This window comes from Gracilinanus agilis, chromosome 1, assembly GCF_016433145.1.
Source record: "Gracilinanus agilis isolate LMUSP501 chromosome 1, AgileGrace, whole genome shotgun sequence".
In the NCBI taxonomy this organism is placed as follows: Eukaryota; Metazoa; Chordata; class Mammalia; order Didelphimorphia; family Didelphidae; genus Gracilinanus; species Gracilinanus agilis.
Window position 1 is genome coordinate 184,050,184 of NC_058130.1, and position 18,912 is coordinate 184,069,095.

An 18,912-nucleotide genomic window follows, 5' to 3' on the forward strand; every position below is an offset into this window, starting at 1 on the left:
CAAAAGTTAATTTTGTACAATCCATGAAGAAAACAATAGTGTGGAAATTAGGAGGTTATATTTAATTTGAAATGTTTAAGCAGATTTGTTCGTGAAATCAATATAATGGCTAATGGTTCCCTTCAAAAAACTTGTAGCTCTTAGTTTAGCATTTGGGGGCATACTGGAAAATAAAACAATTTGATGACTACATATGTTTTTAACAAGAAATTATTTTTATTAAACAGCACCTGTGGAACCTTCTCAAGAAGAACAGTCAGTGTTGTATGAAGGTAATTTTCTGTTATGCAATCTTTTCATCAGAAGTCATTTGTTTAGGGGTTGTAAGGATTAGGTTTTTTTTTTTTGTAAACGTGCATTATATCTCAATTTCTTGTTTAGGTTCAAATTCAGCTGTTAGCATGGAAGTTTCAGAACCTGTTGGTAAGACACTTTCTGACCATATTAATACAGTAATATGAAACTTTCAATCTCAAGATTTAAGGTGCAAATGTAAGTGTTATATTATAATGGCTAAATTGAGCACTGGCTTAATAGGGTCTTTGCTGTTAGGTGCATTTGTAGAATGTATATTATGCTTTTGGAAAGATTTTAATTAGACATGAATGTTACTGTAGTAAATGTAATGAGCCCAAATATAACAGGATTAAGTGGAATACTATTAAATCAAGTTAAAGTATTTGACCTTGTTCAATTTACTTTTGGCCAAAACTTGCATTTTGCTTTCAGTATTTCCTTAATGTTTTCAGTTATTCCTAAACTGATTGACAGTTTAGACCAAATTTAAATGACATTTTTAATATTCAGTGAATTTATTCTTGAATCCCTATGATTTAAAATTGTTTTTCCTATAAAGTTGTAATCATTTTCAGTGCATTTTGACATGTTGGAGCATCTGCTGTGTACATTAAGGAGTTTTTAAATCTTCCTTGCTGTTTTCCTTATGAAAATGCTTGATTAGAGCATTAGAGATTAGAAATCTCATTTTTGAGTTGCTGACGTCAGCAACCAAGAGTTTTAAAGCTATACGTTTCAGAAATAAGTAGATATTTTCCTGTTTTTATATATGTGGCAGGACAATAGAAAATGGAATGGTTTTCCAGTGAATATCTTCATAAAAAACATCTGTTGTTCATTGCAAAAATGAGTTCAAAAACAAAATTTTAAGATATTTGTCTTTCTTCCAGTAGAAAATGGAGAGACAGAAATGTCCCCAGAAGAATCATGGGAGCACAAAGAAGAACCTAGTGAAGCAGAGCCAGGGGGTGGAGATGGAAGGCCTCCAGAGGAGAGTGTCCAAGAAATGATGATGGAGGAGGAAGAAGAAATACCAAAACCTAAATCTGTGGTAGCACCACCAGGTGCACCTAAGAAAGAACATGTAAATGTAGTCTTCATTGGGCATGTAGGTAAGTTGTAAATGAGTGAAGACTGGAAGATCGATATACTATAATTGCATGAAAGTATTTTTCATTTCACTCTTTGACATTGCAGTCTATCCCAACTTGAGTATGTTAGTAGCTGAAAGCATTTTTTGCTAAAAATCTGCTTGATAAATTAATTCCGGTATTCATTTTCCATGAAATGAAATTAATTGGAGTGTTTCTGATTCTTTGGGTCTACTTAATAGCAACAACATATCTACTCTTCATTGTTGCTTTTGTTGTCTGGATGGGGAGTTAGGGGTGGGGACCAGTGTGAGGAAGGAGAGGCTGCTTTCCTCAGTGATAACCCATCACTTGTTTTCATGCTGCGTTTATAGATCTCATTGTTGAAAAATTACTGTCCATGTTGCATTTGTGTTGTTAATAGGAGCTGAGGGAGAAATTCACCCAAACACCAATTAATTAATTAATTGGTTAGTTAGTTAGTTGACCAAATAAAAAATATCCCTCCTCCAACAAAATATCTCTTAGGACTAGGATATTATTGGATCTTAAATATCTTACATGCTCTGACTAAATCATCTTTCTAGGGAGCAAATAGCATTTTGTTTTGGTTTTTGTGTGTGTACATGTGTATTAATCTTGGTTTTGTTCTTTCTTGGTTTTGCTACTTATATGATTTGAAGTGTGTTACTAAGAGCATTGGTATATTTTAGGTTTAAAATGGAGCAAGAAATATGGAAAGAGTATTAAAGCTGGGTGGCTCAGTGGATTGAGAGCCAGGCCTAGAGACTGGAGGTCCTAGGTTCAAGTCCGGCCTCGGACACTTCCAGCTGTGTGACCTTGGGCAAGTCACTTGACCCCTATTGCCCACCCTTACCACTCCTGGGCCAAGGACGGTCCCTAGCCCGGATGAAAAAGGAGGAGGGTTGGGCGTGGGGCTAGCAACCCCACCCTGTAAAAACTACATCTGCTAAAGAAACTGCAGCCTAAAGTAGGGGCAGCTGGGCTAGCTCAGTGGATTGAGAGCCAGGCCTAGAGACAAAAGGTCCTAGGTTCAAATCCGGGCTCAGACACTTCCCAGCTGGGTGACCCTGAGCGACTGTGTGACCCATTGCCTACTGGTTGTGGCCCTATGCTCCTAGAATGGAGTCCCAGGATTAAAAAAAAAAAAAAAAATTAAAGCTAAGCTCTTCATATTCTTGGTAGAGATTATTTGGGTAGATAAATATAAAGCTGACAATAGTGATGTTTAGCAGTGGATTGTTGGGGGCAGCTGGGTAGCTCAGTGGATTGAGAGCCAGGCCTAGAGACTGGAGGTCCTAGGTTCAAGTTCGGCCTCGGACACTTCCAGCTGTGTGACCTTGGGCAAGTCACTTGACCCCCATTGCCTACCCTTACCACTTTTCTGCCTTGGAGCCAATACACAGTATTGACTCCAAGATGGAAGGTAAGGGTTTAAAAAAAAAATAAGTTAATTGTCCCCAAAATGTCCGATGTATTTCTAAATGTCATTGTGGTTCTTTATGATAGTATATATACATACACATACATACATACATATATTTTATTTTTATATATATATATATTTTTTTTTTTAACTTAACTTTTTTTACGTTTCTTTTGTTAGATGCTGGTAAATCAACTATTGGAGGACAAATAATGTAAGTTGATAATTTTTCTTTTTTAAATCATTCTGTCTTAGAATCAGTTATCAGTTCCAAAGCAGAAGAGTGTCATAAGGTTAGGCAATGGGAGTTAAGTTACTTGACCAAGGTCACACAGCTAGGAAGTGTCTGAGGTCAGATTTGAACCCAACATCTCTGATCTCCAGGCCTGGCTCTATTCACTAAGCCACCTAGCTTCCCCGATAATATGTTTTTAATAAAATCTCTTAAATGTTCTCACAGTTCAAGGTTAGAAACTTATAAACTAAGCAGATCAGTCCTAGCTACTTAAGAAACATCAATTTAAAAACATTCTCATCAGGGAAGGTTCTTATTCAACCTAAATCATCTTGAAACCCAATATTGTCATAGTTTAATCCTTAGTCTTCTACAAACCTTCGAGTTTCTTAATTCATCTACTAGCTGAGTATTTGCTGAAAAGTCCCATAGTGTTGTTATGCATACTTGAAAGACAACTTTTAGAATTCAAAATTCTTAATCACTGGAGATATTATTTTAGTTAAGAATATAGTTCACCTGAGATTTTTTGAAAACCAGGTGTAAAAGTATGGGATGGAGAAATGCTTTTTTTCTCTTTACCCATTAAATATCAAGAATATAGCTGAGTTTTTCCTCTTCTAACATGGTACTAACTTTTAAAATAATTAGACATTTTATTTGTTGACTGCTTTTAAAGTTTTAACATGTACATGTGTGTCTTGTGTGTGTTTTCAGGTATTTGACGGGGATGGTTGACAAAAGAACACTTGAAAAATATGAACGAGAAGCTAAAGAAAAAAACAGAGAAACTTGGTATGGAAAATTTTATTATAATAATATAAAAATTACTGAAAAGTTTTAGAAATTTTTATCTGGTGTGGGCCATAATAATTTTATGGTACCTATTAGTATATCATTATTATTGTTAAGCAGTTCTGTTGGAATAAATCTCAAATTCATAGTTATTTAGGGATAAGATTTTGTTTAAAGACTGGTGTCTTTAATGAATTCTAGAATCTTTGAGAGGTATAAACTTTGGATTTTGTGTTAAAATCTTAAACTGCTTTTGTTCAGGTTTTCTTCCATCCTTCTCAGGCAAGTGCAATAATAAGGAGGTGATATAAACATTTCAGTGTATATCATCCATTTAACATATTTGGTGTGGGGAGGCAGTACTTTATTGTAAACTCCACATCATACATCAAGTATTGAAAGGAAAATGGAATTTTGTATTCCTTCAGCATGAATTAAAGTGTCATGATAAGAAAGAATTATTTAAATTTCTAATTGGTACACAAAAACTCAGATGACCATATTTGTCTATCATTCAAACATACATGTAAACATTTGTAAAGTAGGAGTCTTGTATATCTTTGTGAATAAATAGCCTTTTCTCCTAGAATTATCGGGTGGTTTTTTATGTCTTTATAAGTGCTATTCTGTTATTTATATAGACATACCCCTAGGCAGTCATACATTTTGCAGCATTATATTTTTTTATTAGAAAGCTATAACTTCTGCACACAAATATTTTAAGATTGTTAATCCTATGGCATTGATAACTATTAAAATTTTTGTTTGGCTCTGTTAAGGTCATAATCGCAGTTTTAAATACTTGATTGCTATCTCTCTTATGAGGGGAATTGAGAATTGTCACTATGTAAAGAAATTAATTTTACTTTGAACCTGCTTCTTTGTAGGATATTTCTTTCATTGAATTTTGGGTGGGTAAAGTTTTAATTCAAAGATTCATTCATACTCTGTTAAAACACTCAAATGACTATCATCTTCTAGAGTAATCATATAATTTTTAGAGATGTATGGAAGCAATATAACATATAACCACTTCAGAAGTTAAATAATGACTTGGTTATTCAAAATCATAGAGCTTAGTATAGTGACCAGGGGAAACCAGGTTACTGGACTCCAGGTACTCTTACTGTTTTTTTTTTATTATTCCTTTTTAAAATTTAGAATTATTTTTCCATGGTTACATGATTCATGTTCTTTCCCTCTCCCCCAAACTCCCTCTCCCTCCCTGTAGCTGATGCACAATTCCACTGGGTTTTACATGTATCATTGATTAAGACCTATTTCCATATTATTGATAGTTGGACTAGAGTTATCATTTAGTGTCTACATCCCCAATAATATCCCCATCAGCCCATGTGTTCAAGCAGTTGTTTTTCCTCTGTGTTTCTCTTCCCACAGTTCTTCCTCTCAGTGGTTAGTTTTCTTTCTCATAAGTCCCTCAGCCTTGCTCTGGATCCTTGCATTGCTGCTAGTAGAAAAGTCCATTATGTTCTATTTTACCACAGTGTATCCATCTCTGTGTATAATGTCCTCCTGGTTCTGCTCCTTTCATTCTGCATCAATTTCTGGAGATTGTTCCAGTTCACATGGAATTCTTCCAGTTCATTATTCTTTTGAGCACAATAGTATTCCATCACCAACAGACATCACAATTTGTTCATCCATTCCCCAATTCCCTCATTTTCCAATTTTTTGCCACCACAAAGAGCGTAGCTATAAATAATTTTGTACAAGTCTTTTCCCTTATGATCTCTTTGGGGTATAAACCCAGCAGTTGTATGGCTGGATCAAAAGGCAGACAGTCTTTTATAGCCCTTTGGGCATAGTTCCAAATTGCCATCCAGAATGGCTGTATCAATTCACAACTCCACCAGCAATGCATTCATGTCCCAATTTTGCCACATCCCCTCCAACGTTTATTATTTTCCTTTGCTGTCATGTTAGCCAATCTGCTAGGTATGAGGTGGTACCTCAGTTGTTTTGATTTGCATTTCTCTAATTATAAGAGATTTAGAACATTTTTTTCATATGTTTATTGATAGTTTTAATTTCTTTATCTGAAAATTTCATATTCATGTCTCTTGCCCATTCATCAATTGGGGAATGGCTTGATTTTTTTTTTTTTGTGCAATTGATTTAGCTCCTTATATATTTGAATAATTAGACCTTTATCAGAGTTTTTTGTTATAAAGATTTTTTTTGCAATTTGTTGCTTCCCTTCTAATTTTTGTTGCATTGAATTTGTTTGTACAAACCCTTTTTAATTTAATATAATCAATAATCTAGCTTTAAAATTGTGCTTCTCATAGGTACTTGTCATGGGCCTTAGATACAAATCAGGAAGAACGAGACAAAGGTAAAACTGTAGAAGTGGGCCGAGCATACTTTGAGACAGAAAAGAAGCATTTCACCATCCTCGACGCCCCTGGGCACAAGAGTTTTGTCCCAAACATGATTGGTGGTGCTTCTCAAGCTGATTTGGCTGTACTGGTAAGAGAATGTATCAGTCAACTTTTGTTCTTTTTACTTAGTTTGAATTTCAGAAATTTGGATTCATTTTGAATGAATTGGCATCTGGTAGAGTGCATACTCGATCTTTGTTTGCTCAGTCATTTTTTTCCCCCCTCCCACCCCCACCCCCCCAAAAAAATCTGGTGATTATAATCTTGTGACTGGAGTTATCTTCTGGGGTGCATGTTTGTAATAGATCTTCCTCTCTCTGTTCCCAGCTTAGATTTATGTTTGGATAGGTCAGAAACTCTGAGAAATTATTTCTTCACAATTCAGTGTTTTGTATATGTTCTTTAGTTCATCTTCCATCTGGCGCCGAGTACAGTGCTTTGCTGATCCGATCCCCAGTCAAATGAAACATAAATAAGAGCTGGGGAGAAAGGTTTGAAAAATGTGAATCATTTGTTGAAATGATCAATGGTTGAGCCTCATCAATATGGTATATGTTGTTTTATAAATGAATCAATAATTGCTATACTGGTGGATGTTGGAAGAAATATTTTACTGAAAAAGCCCTTTATTTTTTCTCACAAGGTTTTGAGTAGATTTATGTGCTTGACTGCATGTGTGTTGTGTGTGTATGCACCTTTAAACTCTTATATTTTACATTTTGTTTGGATATAGCAGCCATACATATACCTCTCCCCAAAAGTATTCTTTGAACAGTTATTTCCACTATCTTTCCACTTATGTAGGCCAAATTTTCTGACAAGAAAGTTATCTGAGTGTTCGGTAACAACAACAAATAGCACCTACTGGGCTTAGAGTACTGTACTAGGTGCTGGGTGGAATCTCCTTTAGGGAGGTGATAGTCTAGTACAGCATAGTAAACAATGGAGTTTACTATAATAGTATTATGTGAGTGCATTGATTGCAGACATGCTTCATAGGGTTGATAATGTTGAGGCTGAGGACGAGTGTAAGGGAAAAGTTCATGAAAGAAATGATATTTGAATTGGACTCCCAAAGAGCAAAGAAAAAAAAATTTGCTAGTCAGGGGACAGGGTGTTCCAGGAATTAAGAAACTGAGCAAAAGCACAAAGTGAAGTAGGGAACTAAACTTTTCTATAGCCTTAAACTGTAAGAGAAATCTGGGGGATAGCATCACTTAGTATAGAGCCTGAAATGTCTAGCAAAGAATATTTCATTTCTTTTATTAAGCAATAGGGAGACATTGAAGATTATTCTGTCATTAGTGGGTAGATTGAAAAACAAGAGAAAATGGAAGTGACTAGAAAAGGAAAGTTATTGCAAAAGTCTAGGCAGGGGTAATGGGAGCTACCTATATTAGGGTGCTGGCAAGTAATACCCATAGAGATATACTTCCTTATCTTTCCCAGTGACTTAGAGGTTCTACTATAATTGAGATATATAATTTTCATATTGGAAACAAAGTGTATAATGAAGAAAAACTTAGTGGCTGTTTTCTTGGAATAGGTAATCTCTGCCCGGAAAGGAGAGTTTGAAACTGGATTTGAAAAAGGAGGACAGACAAGAGAACATGCCATGTTGGCAAAAACAGCGGGTGTAAAACACTTAATAGTGCTTATTAATAAGATGGATGATCCAACAGTAAATTGGAGCAATGAAAGGTGAATAAAGTTTATATTATTTTTTTAATATATCTTCCCCTAAGAACCCTCCTTGGTAACAAGTACAGTCAAATTAAAAAAGATCAACACATGAACTATGTAAAAACTTATTGCTTATTCTGAACCTCTTGTCCACAATCTGCCAATTTTCAGGAAGAATACCTCATCTCTGTGCTCTTGGAAAGCACAGTGGTCATGTAAAAATTGTTCTGGTATGGATCACTATGCATGAATTTCTATAAATCTTCCTAATTTCTTTGTTTTATATTTGTCATTTCTTGTTTTTCAGTAAAATTCCAATACATTGAGAAAGTTTATTCTTCTCTCTTCAAGTAAAAAGGCACCTATTTTTCCTTTATTTCTTTTCCCAAAATTCTGGCGTAAATATTTTTTTATCTCTGGGACTTTCCTTCAATATTTTGCCCTCCTAGATGTCATAGAAGCTGTGACTTTAATAATATGGTTACAAATTATTTTCTTGAATTCACAGCAGTACATAAATGAACTTCTCATAGTTCTGCTAACATTTATCATTTTTTGTCTTTAGTCACCTTTGTCTTGATCTGATTGGACTGAAGTGGAATCTTAAACTTTGTACTTGTTATTCGTGATTTTAAGCATTCTTTTCATATAGCTATTAATGGTTTGCATATATACCAGTCTTTCAAAAATTTTAAAAATCGTTTATGAACCCCCTGGCACTCTTTGGGTCTTCTTTTTGAATTCTCTTTAATGATGAAATTTGTTGCATAATTATCTTTTTCATGGCTAATTTTTAATAACTATTTGTAGATATGAAGAATGTAAAGAAAAGTTGGTGCCATTTTTGAAAAAAGTTGGCTTCAATCCCAAAAAGGATATTCACTTCATGCCCTGCTCAGGATTGACTGGTGCAAACCTTAAAGAGCAATCAGATTTCTGTCCTTGGTATATGTAAGTATCTTTAAGGGAAAATATTCCTAATTGTGTGATCCTGAGCAAGTCATTTAACCTCCATTGCCTAGCCCTTACACTGCCTTAAAACCAATACCCAGTATTGACTCTTAAGACAGAAGGTAGAGGTTTAAAAAAGAAGATTCAGGAAAATGACTATATTGCATTCTTGTTTAATGAGATTCACTACTATCATGAATTTTGAAAGAAGTTTGTCTCCCTCATCCTTTAAATACATGATGCTCTTATGAAAAAGATTGTGTATTTTATAATAACAAGGAATATAGCCATATAATTTTAAAGGAAATGGTTATTATGTAAAATCATAATTTTAGAATTGAGAGGGTCTTGAGATCTGGTCTGATCTTATTTTACAGGTGTCTTAAATGCTTCAAAACTATTTACTCACTAGCCTACACGGCATACAAGAGTAACAAATAAAGATCAGGTGTTTCATGTGACTAATACTGAACTACAGCCTCTTCAGTGAAGATAGCAAGAGGCTTTGAAATCACCAGATATATTTTTTTGAACTAATTTATTAGTTTTGAGGCATTGAGCAAGTCGCTTCATCTCTCAAACAGCCCTCAGTTTCTTCATCTACAAAATGGAGCTTGCACTATTTGTTTCACAAGATTCTGAGGCATAAGTGAGATAATATATGTAAAGCATCTGATATTCTAAAAGATGTTATAAGTTCCTATCCTAGGAAGCAATCTGTGGGAAATAATCAATGGTAAATGTTGCTAAGGGAAAAGGCTATTTGAAATGAATTCAAAATATTATAACACTAATGCTCATATCATATTAGTTACCAGTACCAGATCATTCCTTCATTTATGTTTTCTGACATATACTGGTGGTATTAATATGTTGTGTTATGTCTTTTCAGTGGGTTACCATTTATTCCATATCTGGATAATTTGCCAAACTTCAACAGATCAGTTGATGGACCAATCAGGCTGCCAATTGTGGATAAATACAAGGTATCAAGCCAAGACCAGAGATGGTTAAATGGGTACATCTTAGTTCAGAGAGTCATGTCTGTTAGTGAGCCAGGTAGTTTAAGAATTGTACAATGGATTGTATTCTATTTAAATTCTCTTGGGGCTTTTTATAAGTTATTTTTGATTCTTTAAATCCTAGAGTTGCCCTTACTAGGAGATATGTGAAGAGTAGTAAAGAATCTTTCTCAAAGAACTGACAATATTTTTTGAGAATGTTTTTTATTTCAAATTTAAGGTCCTTGGGGTTATTAATGTTTTCCCATTTCCAGTTAGCCCTAGTAATTTGTTTCATAATAATTTGTCTGAATAATTACTATTTTACAAGTATTATTTATTTACAAGGCAATCCACAAGGTTGAAAAGATAACCATTAAATTTTGCCTGTATCTAATTTTGAAAAAATTATTTCCAAAGGACATGGGCACTGTGGTCCTGGGAAAGCTGGAATCAGGCTCTATTTGCAAAGGACAGCAGCTTGTAATGATGCCAAACAAGGTAAGAATGAAAAGTTTTCATCTAAGTAAGTTGTAATGCTATGTTCCATTTAAATTTTTTCTGGGAAATAGTAAAGATTTGGAATGTGAATATATCAAGGCCTAGTGGCTACAAATCAAAGAAAATTTCCCTTTCATCCAAGTGAATGTTTCATCACATTCTTGGCAAGAAAAAAAGAAATAGTTGAAATTGTTAGGGGTGGAGGGTGATGAGACCATGGCTTAGAGTATTCTTAGAGTATGTTCAGCTTAAAAGCAATTACAGTAGACTTCTATAACTTGCATCAGAAGCTTAACCTTGGTAAATATATCTTTTGCTATATATAGTTAAGATGTGGTTCAGTGCCCACAACATTGCAGTAATAACTTATGCCAGTGATGGGCAAACTTTTTAAAGAGGGGGTCAAAGGAAAGGAGATGCTCATCTGTCAGTCTCTTTCTAAGGCAACTCTTTCAAAGTTTCATTGTATTGTATCCTACTCATTGTATTCGTCAGATTAGGAATAATGTTGCCGGTGCGATAGATAGAACATTTCAGAGTGCCGCATCTGGCCCACAGTTTGCCTATCACTGACCTATGCTATTCATTGGTTCTCTTAGGTTCTTGTTCCTCTGATTTTAGAGTTCTGCCAAGTCCCTAAAAAGAGGCCCATGATGATTCTTCTCCATTCTTATCTGTATTTTTTTCTGAAGGCATACAGATTATACATACATTAAAATTTTATTAAAACCTGCCAAACCCTAGAACCTGATCATTATGTTGTAGTTTAGCATACTTTCTATTTCTGTTTAACGATTTGCTTTTAGTGACACCTAGCCTGTGAATTTAAAAAATCTTACTCTTATGTGTGTGTGTGTATGTATGTATATATGTGTATATAAATAAAATGTATAAATATATAATAAACATAAAAATATTATATGTATGTATAAATAGAGAGAGAGCCAACCTAGAATATTTTATTTCTACTTGTAAATTTATTGGTGTCTTTTCAGTGAATGATCTCTGCATTATTATCTTGAGTATATGGGATCAGAAAAAAAACCACACACAATAAATTTCCATTGAACTAAATTGATACTTATAATAGTACCTATAGACTAATAGTAGTAGATATTTTACTTATTTCCTGATGGTCCAGTTTAATAGATGGACTGATTTTGAAGACAGTTCTTGATAAGGATAATTACTCTTAATTCCCACAGAAAACCCCCCAAACTGCTAGTCCCATTAGACCTTTAGTGGAAAAGAACTAGTCTAACAAATTGAAGACTGTACTAATAATTGAAGGTGTACTTTATAAATCCAAAAAACGGTAAGAATACCAGTTCTTCATTTCTAAACTTCATTTTTGGCCCAAAACCTTTTCTAAGTTAAAAATGAGCTATATTCTAGTACTCCTTTGACCCTATCCAAAACATTCTTCTTCTTTCTCTCTGAAAAAGGTGTCCACCTGGAGGTAAAAGGGTGTAGTAGAGCAAGAACTTGTATATTAGTATTCAGAAATTTAAATTGTTAGTGTGCCATAATTAGAAAACTACATAATTACGAAATAAATGGAAGCTAATAAATAATGTGCTTTTGAATTGGAATACTGAAAGAACTAAGAAGTAGCCCCTTGAGCTTTTTTATCAAGTTCACTTCAGTCAAAAGATACTTTTTTTCTTGTTCAAGAAATCATGCCCATTTCTCAGATGGATGTGTAGAAAAGGTTATTATAGTGTTCATCTCTCACCAAATGAATGAGTATTAATGTAAACCTTAGGGTTATATGTCCTGAGGAAGTCTTGAAAGTTGATTGAGTCTTTTTTCCTGATTTGAGCCAGTTCTACCTCAAAATTCCCAAACTTATCAGTGAATTAGAAGCCCAAGAAAGCTGATGGTACCATTTCACTCAGGAACCCATTCCATTGTTTTAATAATCCTCTATCTGGAAGTTCTTCCTTATATTTAATTTAAATCCTTCATGCTGCAGCTTAAGCCCATTTCCTCTTGTTCTGTCCTCAGTGGAGATGGAGAACAACTGGTCACCATCCTCAGTATAATAACCCTTCATATACTTGAAGAAGTTGTTTGACTCAAACCCACATTTGACAAAGGAATCTCGAGATAAAGATTCACATCACCTTTAGATTAGCTCCATTGGTCTTAACCATTAAAGGACATTTGTGTGTGGGGGTGGTGCTGGATTAGTTGAGCATAAAATAGTAAGTAAAGATTTCTTGTTACACTTCTGTGTGGTGGGGTTGTTAGTGTCGACCCCTTTACTCTCCCTTAAGGTAGACAGTGTAGTTAAAAGTAGTTCTATCTTAGCTTCATACCATGAATTTGAACATTTACAAGAAATAAACATGCTTGCTTGTTTTCTATGTAAAATCATGGTGGGTGGGAGTGGATGAATATTGCATTTAGATTTTGGTATAGAAAATATTGATTCAGAATTCCACAAAGGTTCCTTACTAGTTATTACTTTAATAATATAAGAATAAGATTTTAGAGAGGATTTGCTTCAACACTACTAATTTTTTCATCTGATCTGCTTTAAAACTTAATTGAATAGTTTTCTAAAAATGTAGACTTTGAGATTATTGAGAAAGTTCTAGGCAATGGGAAATATGCCATAAGATTAAGGAATTTGGACCTTAGAAGAATCAAAAGATTGATACCCACTATATTCCCACTTGTAGTCATATAAAGATCTAATGAATAAGTATAAATTAGGGAAGATATATATATATGTGTGTGTGTATATATATATATGCATATATATATATATGCACATATATATATATATGTATATATATATATATAAATGAAGAGTAAACATACAAATACTGGCCTTGATTTCACCTTTGAACAGTATCAGAATAAGAGAACAAGGATTTATTAAGTAATTATTTTATGCTAGGTACTGTGAATAACATAAAGATGTGAAGAATTATTTTGTATTTTAATTGGCAGTTGTATTGCTGGTATATTTGCTTTATTTCCATCCTTGGTTTTGAATGGAATAATCTTTTTCAGTACAACAGATACTTTTCATTGCTTAATCAGTAAGTAAAAAACCTAGCTATAAGACTTAAAGCAAATATTCATATATAATTTTCTTTAATTATAACAAAAAGAGCAAGTTTTTCAAATATCAGAAAAATCTAATCTTGGTTTCTTTAAGCACAACGTGGAAGTTCTTGGAATCCTTTCAGATGATGTAGAAACTGATTCTGTAGCCCCAGGTGAAAATCTCAAGATTAGACTGAAGGGAATTGAAGAAGAAGAAATTCTTCCAGGATTCATACTTTGTGATCCTAATAATCTTTGTCATTCAGGACGCACATTTGATGCCCAGGTAAATGCAAGTACACGTATCGCCCCACATTAAATCTGATTGTTTCTAAATATTGTTATATATTTTATTTACATTTGCAGTATGGTGCTGATATCAAAAGTTTTTTAGTGTGTAGAGGAGAAACTTTACAAGTTTATAATAGCACCAAATTAACCAAACCCTTAAGAAAATGACATTTTGAATATATAAGTACCTTTGTCCAAAATGGTCTAACTTAATGTACATAATGTCTCAATTTCTTTTATTCTTACACACAACTTGAAATTGGCCACTAAAACCATTTCTCTAAGAGCTCTGGATTTCTAATAAACTTTGCTGATGACTTTTAAAAAGTGTTAAGTTTTCCCATTTGATCCTCACAACAAACTCGTTTTAGGCAGAAAACAGGGTGGTATCCTCTTATAAATGAGGAAACTGGAGTTCAGAGAGTTCTGGACTTGGAGTCAAATAGAAAATAAATGACTAAAACTGGGTAGCATTAGAAACTGTTGAACTCAGTTCATTAGATTTTAGATCATTTTCCTTTGACCTACTGTCAAATAAGTTATTTTAATACTATAAATGCTAGACATATTCAGTTTGTTTCAGGCAAAATTCATCAGTTTGCCTTCTACAAACCTACTTTAAAACTTTCCATGTTCTACAATCCCATAAGTAGCCTTTAAAATAACTGTTCATTGCAAGAAACAATTTATGCCGGGTTACTAGAAACACAAAGTCCATTAATGGTAGGTTAAGTGCCAATTTTTTGTTGTCAACTGTTTTTGCAAGAATTCATAATATATAAGACTACACCTTGATGTCTCTTTAGTGCCTTTAAGCATAGAGAAATAGTAACGAATTTTGTGTTGCTTTTCAGATAGTGATTATTGAGCACAAATCCATCATCTGCCCAGGTTATAATGCGGTGCTGCACATTCATACCTGTATCGAAGAAGTCGAGATAACAGTGAGTCTTTAATAAAATGAAATGTAATTATCCTTGTCAAGCAAACACTATGAAAAGATGATGCCAGGGACAAGTAGGTGGTTTACTGGAGTGAGAGACTGGAGGTTCTAGGTTCAAACCTAGCCTCAGACACTTCTACCTGTATAATCCTAAGCAAGTGCCGTCTCCCCCCCCCACACCCACCCCCATCCCCACCCCCCATTGCCTATCCCTTATAGTATTGATTCTAATACAGAAGGTAAGAGGTTTTTGTTTTGGTTTGGTTTGGTTTTTGTTTTTTAGAGGAATCCATTTGAAAATCAGGGCTATTCAAATTCTTTAGTGTCCATTGTAGCATTTTTTGATTGTTGTTTGGATATGTTTTTGAAGTCAAAATTCTTGCAGGAATTGTTCAAATTTCGAAGTTAAGAAATCTTAAGACACATGAGCAGGGGGAAGGTTGGATCAGGGGACACTAATCCAGCATAGTTTTTTCATTTAATTTAAAATATTTGTTCATCCGGTTTGATGTAAAGCTTCTGGACTTGTGTTTTGGATAGGCCTTAATCTGCTTGGTAGACAAAAAATCAGGAGAAAAAAGTAAGACACGACCACGTTTTGTCAAACAAGATCAAGTATGCATTGCCCGTTTAAGGACAGCAGGAACCATCTGCCTTGAGACCTTCAAAGATTTCCCTCAGATGGGTCGGTTTACCTTAAGAGATGAGGGTAAGAGGACTAAAAATAACATTTTTTTAATCCATGGGTCTTTTGAGGTGCTTGTACTTTAATAAAATTCATCATTAGAATCCTGTGTCATTGTGAGTCAGAGATCACTTGAAAACATAGACTATTAAAATTAGAAGATACCTTTGAAATCATCTATTCAATTCACATCTTTTTGTTGGTAAGAAAAGGATAAAATGATTTGGTTGAAGTTATAGCTAATGAGTACCAGATGATCTAGAACCCAGATCTCCTGAGATCTTGACTATGGTGGGGTGCTTAGAATTGAAATCTTAAATATGATTTGATAGTAGCAGATTTTGAAAACATATGCCAAGTTAAATGTCTGCAAACTTAAAAAAATGTTTTACTTGTATCTGCTGACAAATTTTAGTGCTTAAGCAATATTTGCACCCTGCTTTTTTTTTTACTAGAAAAAATAAATTTTAAAAAGTTAACTGCTTTTTAAATAGCACATTATAATTTCACTCATCTAAATAAATACATAAATTCTGTGATAATGGTATTCTCTGTCAAATATTTCACCTCATTGATGAACTTGGATTCTGAAATTGGTATTGAAACTTCATGAAGAACTAAACTTGAGGGATCAACAAATTAATGCTACTTTTGAGAAAATGCACTTTACTGGAGTTAAATATTTATATTGAGGTGACAGGAAGGGGAGGTTATGCTTAAAAATTAGTACAAAATATGCTTTTATCTCATTTTAAAACTCCTTCCCTCTGTTTCTCAGGGTATTTAATGCATAGGGACATAGGTTTAACTTCACCAATCTTACTTTACAGTTCTTTGTAAAAGTAATATGAGTGACTTCAGTTTATCCATAAGCCTTTATTAAGCACTTGTATGCCAGGTACTAGGGATAGAAAGGCCAATATGAAACCATCTCGGCCTCCAGGGGGCTTGCATTCTGTTGCTGGACAAATGTGCCTAGAATACAGAAAGTCTTCCTCCAAGGAGGAAGCACAGCAACACAGGGAATGTGGGAAATGGATCTTAAGCTGACTTTTGAGGAAAGAGGAGTAACAGAGGTAGGAAACAAACCTATGTGAAAAACATCAGGAAGTACTTAGTGTATAATGAGATTGGAAAGGTAGATTGCAGCCAGATTGTAAGGAATTTTAAACCTAAACAGAAATAAATAAATAATATGTATATATTTTATCCTAGAGACAGTAGGAAGGGGCTGGTGTTAACTGAATAAGGATGATCAAACCTACCCCCTAAGGAAACTAGTGTAGAGTGGAAGAAAAGCTTTCAGGCAGGGAAGCAATTAGGCTGGGTAAGAGGTGATGAAGTTCTGCCCTAAAAAGTAAGGTGGCTGATTGGCTTGAGAGAAGGGAAGGGGTTGGATTTTAGTATGATGTTAAGACATTCTCCTTGTCCTGGTTGTGATTAGGATAGGCAGACTTAAATGAAGATCAACAAGATTAGATTGTGTTAAATACTTTTAGGCCTAACTCGTTGCAGTACCATTTTTATCTAGAAGTTCAGGTTGGTTTTGTGGTGGTGGTTTCCTCCCCCCTCCCCCTTTGGTTGGTTGTTTTAAATTTCATCAAATTCTCAGGAAAATTGGATGGTAATCTTTTAATCTATATATGTTCTCTCTGTGTTATATAAGTCAATAATGGCTATTTCTTTGTCTTTTAGTTACACTTATTTCATGATATAAAGTTCTAGTGATAAGAGATTACATTTTCTATGTCTACCCTTTGTGGTTTAACCACTTATATATATTATTCTCAAATTTAACATTTGGAAATTCTATTGTTGACTTAAAATGTCAGTAAACCTGTTGAATAATTTTTCCACTAAAAAATTGACTTCCACAGTTGCTTACATAGTCCGTACAGTTATTCCATTGAACTTTTAAAATTTTTAGTTGATTTATTATAGTGAAAAATTCCTCAGGAGATCAGAATGCTATTGTAGTTTGTCTAGACTGTTCATGAAAAAGGTGGTTTTTTATTTTTATTTTGTCATTGTTGTCTTTTAGGGAAGACCATTGCAATTGGAAAAGTTCTGAAACTGGTTCCAGAGAAGGACTAAGCATTTTTCTTGATGACCCTGCACAATACTGTGAGGAAAATTGACTCTGCAAAAGCCTACTTCACACCGCCTTCTCTTATTTTCTGCCCATTGATAAACTTCTCCCCATATTTTGCAAAGACAAATTTCACAGCAAAAGTCCACATTATGTCAGCTTTCTCATATTGAGAGCTCTGCTATGCCACTGTTGAATTTCCCCCAAAGTTTTTTTCTCCTCCCAAATTCTGCTTCCTTGGACAGATTCGGCAATAGCTTTGTAAGTGATGTGGACATAATTGCCTACAATAATGAAAACCTAAAGGAATTTTTTATTTTTAATTTTCCCCTTAGGCATATTTAGACATCTTTTTTCCAGGCAGATCATTCAGAGTGTGCGAGTGTGTGTGCACATGTTACAAAGACAACTACCATGTTAATAAAATATTCAATTTGAAACCCTTTTCGGTATTTGAATTACTTTTGAATAATGTTTTTTATCTGGATGTAACACTGTTGCATTAGCTTTTTAACTTTCCAAGTAATTGAATACATTTTATTACTTGGACTTTTCTAAACTACCCCCATCCACTCACTGTTTTAAATGAGGCATTTACAAACAACGTTCAAGGTTGTTACTAAAGAAAAAAATTTAGTTTTGTCCCTTTTGGTGGTTAGTGCATTCATAAAACTAAAATATGTTTGTTCAAATTTGACATTGCTTTATTAGCTCTATGTCAATTTTATTTTCTGCCAAAATTAATATTTATGTTTTTTACTTGATTTCCTAAACACAGAATGTTGTTTTGAAATGACAGAATAGCATTCTGTGGCCTAATAGGTAAAGCATAAATTCTTCTCCTTTGTAAAAATCTACTAGCCAATCAAATCAGTGGAATTCACAAAAAAAAAAAAAAAAACCTTGCAAGATCTGGCATGAAGTGCCTCTATTAATATTTATAGAAGCTGAATTGGGTTTGAGAACTGCATCAAGTGAAAAAAATGCCAGTTCTTAAAAGTTACTCAGTTGACTCTTTGTATTGGTAACTGAAGGCTGGATAATCCTTGCTGTTTAAAGCTAAATATGAATTGGGAAAATAAACTACCAAATATTTATGATCATAAGAATTTGCACATACTGAAATTTGGAGTGAGATAAATAGAATCAAGCACAGTATAAATTTGATCTAAAAAGCTGAATTTTCTTGAATCTAAAACTGAAATTGATTTTTTGATTGAGCCACATGTCTACATTGTAGTTCTTGTTGGGTTGAAGGTTAACAATCTATCATATCTGTGACTTTAAAAATAAATTTAAGGTGAATGAGAAATGGGAGAGAAAAAATTCAAAGTATTATTAGAAGTACCTTTGATTTTTTAGTGTTGCTATTCATTGAAGAGTTGATTTCTTTAAAATGTTGCTTTCCCCTAATAAAATTAAGATATTATGTAATTTGTGT

The 18,912-nt window shown here is 33.9% G+C and overlaps 1 protein-coding gene across 2 annotated transcripts; it reads left to right on the top strand.

Annotated features, from left to right (window-relative positions):
* Window positions 1–232: 232 nt before the first annotated feature.
* GSPT1 (G1 to S phase transition 1) lies at window positions 233–17,914 on the top strand. 2 transcript variants are annotated; one of them, XM_044659188.1, is made up of 14 exons: window positions 233–272; window positions 382–423; window positions 1,188–1,409; window positions 3,016–3,049; window positions 3,788–3,865; window positions 6,175–6,355; window positions 7,814–7,968; window positions 8,761–8,901; window positions 9,794–9,887; window positions 10,323–10,403; window positions 13,576–13,749; window positions 14,609–14,698; window positions 15,238–15,406; window positions 17,424–17,914. In XM_044659188.1, exons 2-14 carry the CDS (start codon window positions 402–404, stop codon window positions 17,474–17,476), a joined length of 1,494 nt encoding a protein of 497 aa, XP_044515123.1. In that variant the 5' UTR covers window positions 233–272; window positions 382–401; the 3' UTR covers window positions 17,477–17,914. The 2 variants fall into 2 exon arrangements, with proteins under 2 accessions (XP_044515123.1, XP_044515132.1); XM_044659197.1 differs by having other exon boundaries at window positions 1,191–1,409.
* Window positions 17,915–18,912: the final 998 nt, after the last annotated feature.